The sequence below is a fragment of the Cibotium barometz genome, chromosome 27, assembly GCF_041138505.1.
Source record: "Cibotium barometz isolate CiBa-2024 chromosome 27, ASM4113850v1, whole genome shotgun sequence".
NCBI classification, from domain to species: domain Eukaryota; kingdom Viridiplantae; phylum Streptophyta; class Polypodiopsida; order Cyatheales; family Cibotiaceae; genus Cibotium; species Cibotium barometz.
Window position 1 is genome coordinate 1,759,076 of NC_141072.1, and position 10,374 is coordinate 1,769,449.

The 10,374-nt window shown below is 40.7% G+C and overlaps 1 protein-coding gene across 1 annotated transcript; it reads left to right on the top strand.

The window, feature by feature from the left end:
- Nucleotides 1-422: 422 nt before the first annotated feature.
- Nucleotides 423-2,295, top strand: LOC147622988 (uncharacterized). The gene is made up of 2 exons (XM_086821794.1): nucleotides 423-1,053; nucleotides 1,172-2,295. The coding sequence occupies exons 1-2, from the start codon at nucleotides 699-701 to the stop codon at nucleotides 1,957-1,959; spliced, it is 1,143 nt and encodes a 380-aa protein (XP_086677920.1). The 5' UTR covers nucleotides 423-698; the 3' UTR covers nucleotides 1,960-2,295.
- The last annotated feature ends 8,079 nt before the right edge of the window (nucleotides 2,296-10,374 follow it).

The window sequence follows — 10,374 nt, forward strand, 5'->3', positions numbered from 1 at the left end:
CATCTGAAAAGTATTGGTATTTGAGCTAGATCCCATGTTCCTTCTCTATGACATTACTCATATAAGAGTTTTTTAAGTTTGAAGAGAACTGCCTTTGTAGGCACGATTCCAAAGAGCTTTGAAGAGTGCTCCCAAAGTTGTTTCTTCTTGTAGTTGTTTGCTTCTAGATTGATGTCAAAATGTGTTACATAATTAGACGCACTTATTAGATTTGTCCTTTTGAAAAGTCTAAAGCTTCACCATGATAGGATGAGGAGAAAAAAAACACTAGACAAGTGGGTACTCAAGATCCAGCTCTCATGTGAATTCCTAGATTGTCTCCCAAAATTGTTGGGAATGCCTCATAATCACTGTCAAACATGGCCACTTGACAAGATTTACATCTTCAAGTTAGGTGTGGAAAGGCAAACTTGAACTTCAATTGTAGGTTGGGAAGGGCCCCTCCATTCTACTCCTTAACACATCATTATAAAGGGAGACACCTACTAGTAGTTGTTGCCATCACACATAATTGACAAGCCCTCACCTCACTTGCCCAAGCTACTAGAGGTGTAGATTGTGGTAGTGCATTAGCTTCCATAAGAGGGGGAGGGAGAGGATTAGTGACTAAACATCACAGTGAAGGAAGGGTGGGGTGCGAGTGCTTCAAAAGGTCCTTGCTTTTTCTTCCTCTTTTAGAGGGGCCAAGCAAGCAGAGCATGGCAAGGAGGATGAGCACACATTCCTTGGCATTTCTGAGTGCGTTGATAGCTCTAGGAGGACTTGTGATTACACATGTCGAAGCGGATGAGGAGGACAAAGCTTTCAAAGGAATGGTGCCATTGAGGAGGGCAGATGCAGCTAAGCGTTCAGCGGATCGCCATGGGGATCCCACCACCCAATACATGCTGTTGGGCGGGACTGACAAGCAGCGGACACGTGCCCTGTGCTACAGCAAGGGCAGGTGCTTCTTGAAGAGGCTCACGTGCCCGGAAGAGTGCCCACGAAGGAAGGCTTCCACTCATGCTTGCTTCATTGATTGCAGGCCCTCCAAATGCGAGACAAGCTGCAGATGTGAGTACTGCGCTTATCCCCGTATTTAGCTGCTTAACTTAAATAAACGCCAACTTTTGCAATTCGCCATCTTTATGATGATCATTTTGCTTACTCTCTGGCGGCCGTTTCTGTGCAGCTCGCAAGGCCAACTGCCATGGCTTTGGTGCCGTCTGCTACGACCCTCGCTTTGTGGGCGGTGATGGAGTCATGTTCTACTTCCACGGCAAAGCAAACGAGAATTTCTGCCTCATTAGCGACACCGATCTGCACATAAACGCCCGCTTCATCGGAACAAGGCCCGAGGGCCGCAAGCGTGACTTCACATGGGTGGAGACCCTCGGCATCATGTTTGAAGAGCACCAACTAAGCGTTGGGGCTAAGAGAATGGGGGCTTGGGACGCTAACGTGGATAGATTTGCCTTCTCTTATGATGGTCACGATGTCCATGTTTTGCTTGGAGAGTCCTCCTCTTGGCAATCCCCTAGTGGAGATGTCCGAATAGAGCGTACTGATCGAGTCAATAGTGCCAACATCATCATTGATAGCCTTGTGGAAGTGGATATTAACATAGTCCCCATCACACCAGAAGAGAACATGGTTCACAATTATCAACTCAACCTCACAGAAGATTGCTTTGCCCACTTGGACGTTCAATTCAAGTTTATGAACCTCTCCCCAAGAGTGGACGGGGTGCTAGGTCAAACCTATAGGCCTGACTTCAGAAACCCCGTGAAGATTGGGGTGCCCATGCCTATCATGGGAGGAGATGACAAATTCTTTGCCACTTCTTTGTTCAAAGATGATTGCAAAGCTAGCAAATTTGGAGCCATGAGAGGTGCCATGGACCAACAACAATTCGGAGAAAAACATTTCCAATGCAGTAGCACTAAAATGGAAGGAGGAGGTGTCCTTTGCAAGCGCTAGGACATTGAATAACTAGCATGGACAAACTACCCATCATTGTTTCTCTTTTTCATCTTCTTCTTTAATCAATGTCATGCATTGCATGAGAAAACTAGTTCTCCCATGACATAAAAAATTCATCATTGTCTGTAGCCAGTTGGCCTACCACCACAATGTTCCCTCTGTTTTTTATGCCATTGGTTCAAGGATAGAAAACCAGTGTGAGCTAGAGAACTTTCTCACACATGCTAAAGTATGTAATCATGTTCTTTGTATCTCTTCACTCCAAGGCTAGTTCTCCCATCACCTTATTTATGGCATTAATTGGTTCTTTTAATAAAATAAGAAAATAAAGGAAATGCAAGTTCAATGATGGTAAGCATATTGCACCTAACAATTACTTTGTTTCTCATCATGCATTTTGATTCTTTCAATTGTTACATAATATTCAAGTAAATTCAAATACTATGTCTTAGTATTTTCATAGAGTATATGCATTTCCAAACTTGTTGATTTGCATACTTTACATATGCCCCTTCTTAATTCCTATATACTTTTAAAAATTTGAGTATATAGTTTTTTTTCTTACTTTTATTTGTATTCTACTTATTAAATATTAGCTTCATTTGGAATAGGACTATAGAGAGAAGAATATCTAATTTCTTTCATGACTCTATAATGCTTTTGTTCACATGTCCATAGTGGGTATGTTCTTGCACGCCACTCATTTATGCAAAAATAATGAATGCAAAAAAAAAACACTCTTCTCTCATTCTTTAGCACAACATACATTTAAGGTGAGATGATATTTATGAGATAAAACATTCGGGGGTGAAAGGGAGAAGGTAGTGTAAGTGACCGCCGAGGAGAAGGAGGCACAAAAAATGGGAGAGAAAAAGGAGGCACTCACAATGATAAGATGGAGAGGGAGAAGGTGGAGTGGGAGAAAAAGGAGAAGAAGGAGGTGGAGGGTGCAAAGGAGGATTATGGAGGAGCTTTAGAAAGAAGATGGTTGAAAGAATATGATTGTCATTTGTACTTGAGCTGATGAGCATACACAATCCTATCTTTTTTTCTCCTCCTCTTGCTCTTTAATGAAAAAGGATAGATGGAGAGGGAGATAGAGGATAAGAAGCATAAGGAGCAAGAGGAGGAGAAAAAGAAAAAGGAAGATTTAGAAGGGTGAGGAGGAGATCCGAAAATCCATTAGGTGGTTTGGAGATCCTTGGGGGCTTCTAATAAAAGCTTTTGTAAACTACAAGGATAGATGGAGAGGGAGATAGAGGATAAGAAGCATAAGGAGCAAGAGGAGGAGAAGAAGGAAAAGGAAGATTTAGAAGGGTGAGGAGGAGATCCGAAAATCCATTAGGTGGTTTGGAGATCCTTGGGGGCTTCTAATAAAAGCTTTTGTAAACTACAAGGCATTTCTAGGTGTGCAAGAAACTAGGATTGGCCACTCAAGGCATGGAGTGACAACATGGGTCACCATCCTCACATCTCATATGGGAGAAATTCACCATGAAATCTTGGGCATGAGAGCTCCAAGAAAGATAATAGTCAAATGATCAATAATGTGTGTGTGTGTGTGTGTGTGTACAATGCCCATGAGCCCTATGTATCATATAGCCCAAGGCCCCCAAAGGCACATATGTAAATGACCCTAAGCCCAAGTGCCTAGCCCCCATCCCCCATGTGATGTGACACCAAATCTACTTCATTACAAGAAGGTGATAAATATATAAGCATGTAAGTAGGAATACGGATATTTTCTCTACAAGAAAGTTATATCGATATTTTCTAGGTGTAAGTAGGCATACTAATATTTTCTCTACAAGAAAGCAATCAGGGATTTCATTAATGTCTTCATAATTTCGTGATCACGTTAACAAAACCTATTGTTAACATATTAAATCTTGTGATCACATTGTATATTCACATGACCTGAGCAATGACCTGCCAGAACCCACTAGTCTCGTAACACCTCCGGGATTTTGCTTTTCCCGGCGGGCCCGCCGGGAAAAGCAAAGAACACCGACGGGGTTCTATTCTGTTTATAAACACTGCCCGACACCCATCGTGGAACTTTTGGGGAGATAGTCCTTGTTTTGGGGGCGTGATATCTCTCCTCAAAGTACTTGTAGAGCTCTCGAGTTGCTAGAAGTGTCCTCTTGGGAAGAACGTCCTTATCTTAGGGGCTGTCGTCTTTCCTTGTAGGCACTCCTAAGGCTATTGAGCCACTCGTCCTTAGTTCTTTGAATTGGGAGCAGGGTGTGGTTCATAGCTAGTCCTTGTTTTGGGGGCGTGATATCTCTCCTCAAAGTACTTGTAGAGCTCTCGAGTTGCTAGAAGTGTCCTCTTGGGAAGAACGTCCTTATCTTAGGGGCTATCGTCTTTCCTTGTAGGCACTCCTAAGGCTATTGAGCCACTTGTCCTTAGTTCTTTGAATTGGGGGCAAGGTGTGGTTCGTAGCTAATACTTGCGGAGATTTAGAGACAAATTTGGAGTCATTCAGCTTTGCATTTGAGCTACGTAGGTAATCTACCTCATTCTGCTTTATGAATGGTTGGATGGAGCCAAGAGTCCTGCTTAGGGGCTTGTATTGGTTCTTGATACTTGATATAGTTTAGAGTAGACAAGGGTCTATTGTCCTATACTAGAGTATTGGGCAAGCATAGATCTTTGATTTTCTTTGTGAATGTTAGAGAAGGTCTATTGTCCTATACTAGAGTATTGGGCAAGCATAGATCTTTGATTGTGTAAAGTATCCTTAATTGGGTACAAAAGGCATCCTTCATTGGGGGTGCAATGTGCATGATAGTTTCGAAGTAGTTTTGTAGTAAGACCTTGCAAGATAGTTTCAAAGTAGTTTTGTGTTATGTGATGATCTTTTGTATTTGTCAAGATAGTTTCGAAGTACTTTGTCTGCTAATGTATGTTTTGTAATACGTGAGTGACTTTGTTGTTTTTTCATTTGTGTATTCATTGTTATATGCTTGGTTGAATAGGTTATTTGTTGAGATGGAGGACAATGTTGGATCCAGTGATACCTCTAATAGAGTCCAAATTTCAAATAGCAGGAAAAAAAAGGCACCTGGGATAGAGTGGCAATATGCAATTAACGTTGGTGATCGATTCATAGATTGGGAGTGTAAGCTATGCCATGCAGCAGTAAAATCAGGTGGGGCACCTTGACTAAGAGACACTTTTTAGGCAGACACCGAAGAAAAAGTCATGTACCCATCCCTCTGCACCTGTAGTGGCCAAATGCATAAGAGAAGAAATTCAAAAGAAAGACTCAAGAAAACATGACACTCCTACCGTTAATGTATCAAGGCAGCAAGAACACTGTTGTTCTAATCATCAAACTCCCGCTACATCGCCTACTTGTAACCCAAACGGCAATGTGCAACCAGAAAGTAATCTATCCAGTGCATCTTCCAGCAAGCAAAACTTTGACGTAGGAAATATACCCATGCGTCAAACTTCATTGCAAGAAAGCCTACGTCAAGGTCGACTCGATGATGTACAACTCGCCCTTGCTGAAGCGATTTACTTTTCTGGGAGTGCTATGATGATGGTGGATGTAAGATTCCTCCCCAGCCTCTCAAAATGTCCAGCATCTTCCCCTATAATCAATCCCTCTTCAGAAATATAAAAGACTTGTTTCTAACTGTTTTAACCTAGAGAGAGAAAATATTATAGAGAGAGAATATTCAGATTTTTAATATTTTTGGATAGAAAATTATCTCATCTTATTAAAATAAGTTTCCCTGAAAGAGAAATTCAAAAAGAACTTTCCAATGTGCAATTGGAATTAATTGGAAATGGGTATAAAGGACCTTAGCCTAAGGGTCTAGATTTTCAGAAATTTTTGGATTATGGCCCAATTAAGGTTCCTATGGGCCAATAGCATCAATCCATGTGTAGGGAGGAGATAAATCCAATTTGTAAAAGAAGATACCCAAAAATGAGTAAATGCTCACATAAGATGAAGAGTTGAACATGTACAAGGTTTATTAGTAAAAAACTATGAGCAATATTAAAAATATGAGATATTTTGGGTATAATGATTCCATTTTGACACATATGTAAGGAAGGGGAGTTCTTTAAAGGAGGCGCATATTTCACATAAGGAATCAACGGCTGTGCCTCTTGATGGGGAAAAAAGCGTTGATCCCAATGATCCAAGTGCAAGTTTCTTCCTTGATCTGACCAAGTACCGTTAGAGGTGCAGTCGGATCAATTTGATCAGTAATGATCTTGACGATGTTAGAGTAAAGAGTTATCCTGGTGGAATCGCCCGTGTGCTTTCCGGGTAAAGGAAGTTTTTCCGGTTTTGATTTTGGACAAACCGACGGATTAGTCTCTTGTCCGGATATCCGTGGGGCGAGGCCCCGAGTGTGAGACCCCTACCCGCGCACGATGTGCTACTTCCGCTGCTAGCACCCCGAATCCGTTGCGCGGTGGAGACCGGGACCTCACAGTTGGTATCAGAGCGGGTTTAAAAACTAATACGGATAAGCAAATTCTTAGCATAATTTGATAATAAAAAATTCAGAAAAAGCATTTTTTATAATGTATTTTCATTTCGTAAGCCTCTTTAATGAAGAATTTTTAATCAAAGAATTTTTTTTTATAGATGGAAGTTCCCTACTTATCTGGTATTCCCGACCTCACCCAGTCTCAAGATATGACTGCGTTCACCTTCGAACATCTCATCTCTTCTGCTTCAACTCAATCAAGCCGAGCAAGACTCGCACGCCGTTTTGCGGATTTATATTTTCCTACCCCAGCGGAGAGAATACAGCATAAGTGGTTTGCAGGGCAATATGTCCACGCCCCTTGCGACCGCCATACAATGTTGTGGCAGAATCTCTCATTGACTATGATCCTGTTAAAGCTGAAAATGGTGCGTGGTGTCATTCTATATCATTCGACGCCTCGAAATTTCAGACTTTCATGTCGAATTTATAGACTCCTTAGTCGATTTATCCCTAAGGAGAAAATAATAACTCCCTTTGCAGTTAGAGAACTTATGTAACAGGGCATGACTATGGCCCAGTACGATCCACTTATATGTCTTCCGAGGAGATTTTGAACTCAGAGCAGCCGAGTTTCTCTATGTACATATTGCAACTTTTATATAAATAAAGAAACGTTTTCCGGTGAAAAAATTCCTGTTGGATAAATGATTGTTTATGGCACGATCTGCTGATGATAAAGAAATAAAGAAAAATCTGTTTATCAGACTTATGTCATAGATCTCCAATAAGATCAACTGAGGAGCCAATTATGTCAAAAATTTATCAAGACACACAAAAAGGTTGTAATTGTGTGATATAATTCATACAATTTGTTATTCAAATGGAAATTCGTAAATTAGTAATTAGGACTTCAATTGGAAGTACCGCAATTGTATAGAACCCTGACTTGCTTGAGACCTAGACATGATGGTATTTACCTTATAGTTTTGAGTATCATGATTATCCGTATATACCGAGGGTATAACTGTAGCTCTTTATCGGCAATATATACGAGTAAATCTAAGACTTGAAATTATAAGCATTAATGCTATCCAGTTGATGAATTCGAATGTGGTTGATATGATTTTTAATTCTGTTTGGGAACTGATGAATTGATTGGGATTCTGATTGAAAAATGATTATTTCTGAAATTTAGTTGGAATATAATAACCTGAGCAAAACCACAATGAGGATGAATGGGACGAGTCCTTGTGATGATAAATGATGATAATGATTTCAGCAAATCACTATGAGATTAGTGGATTGTGCTGTCAAATTGCTACTGATAATACTTAACACGGATGATCAAATTAAGGGATGTCAAATTGAGAACTTACTTAACTGAAATTCCCGTGAAGGAATGTTCAGAAGAAAATTTTTCGGTCTAATGGACCATTATCGTGTTAAAGATATGAATGATATGATCTGAATGAATTGTTATTTAATGATGAGTTCTATATAAGGGATATTTATCCCCGAATTCTGTTGGGTTGACCAGAATATAAGGAACCCCAGAATAAATTGGATCTTAAGAAAAAGAGTTGTCCTCTACTTTGCGAGATAAGGACATCTCGCACTTTTTAAATGGGGTAGAATGTAAGATTTCTCCCCCAGCCTTCGAGGTATACAGGAGTAAGAATCTTATAATTATTCCCTCTCTAAATAAAAGAAAGATTCTATTTAAAAAGGGCCTTAACCTCAGCTAGACCGTAAGATGTGGATTATCCATCTTTCTTTGTAACTCTTTTAGCCATCAATTGGACCACCTTTTACTCGTCGTTGATGGTGTATGTTTTAAAATGCTCTGGCATTGAGAGTAGGTCTGGCTTGTCATTCTCCTCATCTTTTGCTTGAGCCATTGCCTTCTTTGCCTCGCGCTTGGCTTTAGCCAGAGCCTTATTTCGTTTTCTATGTCCTGCCTTAGTGAGTTTTAACAATTCTGGCTCTTATGGTGTAGCTTTCTCTTCTCGTTTTCCTTCCAGGGTTAGCTTACTCAACTCCTCACCCCAGTTCTTAGAAAACTACTTGTGTACCTTAGGGACTTCGAGATATCTTAGCCACTAGGCATCCATGGGTTTACTTCGTATAACAGGGCATTTCGTCAAGTACTATACCTTTTTTGTTTATGCCATCTCCTAAGGCATTGGGGGTGTTGTTGTGGCCTTGTGATCCAAACCCTTCTTTGCTAGAGGCTTCATCCTTTATTTCCTCTTCTCTTGGCTGCATATCTATTATGCACACTGAGGTGGTAGAAATGTTTCCCGATTTAACATACTGGGTTCCTCTGGATGGTAACACATCTATAGTGGCAAGCACATGCATCCATTTTACACTAAAATTCGGAGGTGGAAGTGATGCATACATTGCGGGGCCTCTTCATCTTCCCATGAATTCTCCTTAACTGGTTGGCAAACTTGTAAGGATGTGGTTTGCTCTGTGGTGACCGAATCATTTCCAAACAATTTTCGTTCCATGGGGTATGCCTTCCACATATGTAGATCTATTTTTAGAATCTGTGAATCCTTTTAACATTTGATCTAATGCCCAATGATGCACTAGTTTGGCTTTCCTCATAAAAAGGTCTGCCCAAGATAATGTCCTATGAATCCGACTGGCATAGAAAGTCCATTAGAATAAATGTATGATGGTAGCGGAACGAAAAGACCTTAAGCCTAACATTTTTCAATAGCCCCATCGGTCTTGAGGATGTTCCGTCTGCTATCTTGACGATTAGATCTACTCTTTCCAATCCTTGTTTATCCTAGTTTTCCCAACATTGTTTGGTAATAATGCTCACCTCCACTCCTCCATCCATGATAGCCAGTGCTTGGTACCCATTATGGTGGATTGGAATTATAGCATTCATATCATCACTCTCATAATACCAGCCTAGTTGGTTGATAGGTATTTTGGTACCCATTATGGTGGATTGGAATTGTAGCATTCGTATCATCACTCTCATAATATCAACCCAATTGCTTGATAGGTATTTTGACAAATTTGGGTGTTCCTCCTTTCTTAGGCACTAGGTTCTTTTTTGCTATAGGTGACTGACTCTCTTCTGTATTGGACATGGGGTTCATTCTTCCTTCTACCCCCAGTCCTTGACATCTGCCCACAATGCTGGCATGTTGCGTAGCAATAGTCCTAGTGGCATTTTAACAGTTGTGGACAATATTGTGAGACTACCTACCTGGGATATCTGCACATGGTACTGTCATGGTTCCCCAATCTTTGACAGTGAGCACAATAGAGTAATTGCCTTGGACTTAAGTGAGGGCATTCGGTGCTTGTGTGATTTTATCTACAAATTGAGTACCAAATCAATTCCCTCTGGGGGTAGAGATAAGCATTCCTTGATGCTTCTCTCCCATCCCTAACCTTTAATTTCTCCAATATGGCATTACTGAGTTCTTTCATTGTCATATTGCCATCTTGCTTGCTCTTGGTTCCTGTGTCTCCTCCTGATGACTGGAGACTCGCGGTATTGCCACTACTAAAGTTGCCTTGGCGTCTTCCGATTGCGGCAACTCAAGCATGTTATCCTCATATTCAATTGCCAGCTTACATCACATATCTAGAGTAGCAAGTCATGCTAACATTAGATAATCATGCATCTTATGATCTCGGACTCCTCTCCAGAAGCAAGGCAATAACTGATCATAAGTTAGCCTTTCCCTTAATTTACATCTTGAATTCAAGTGCTTGAGTGGAGAAACATAATCCCGCATGGACTCATTTTCCTTTTGCTTGATATTGTGGAGCAGAGCCGCCACAGGACTCCATCTGTCACCACTTTGAGCAAAGTTCGATATGAACACATTCTTAAGCCGAGTAAAGTTGACTTTATCCTCTAGCTTTAAGGTTTGATACCATTGGTGGGCTTTCCCTTCTAGGGTCAGAGAAAAATCAT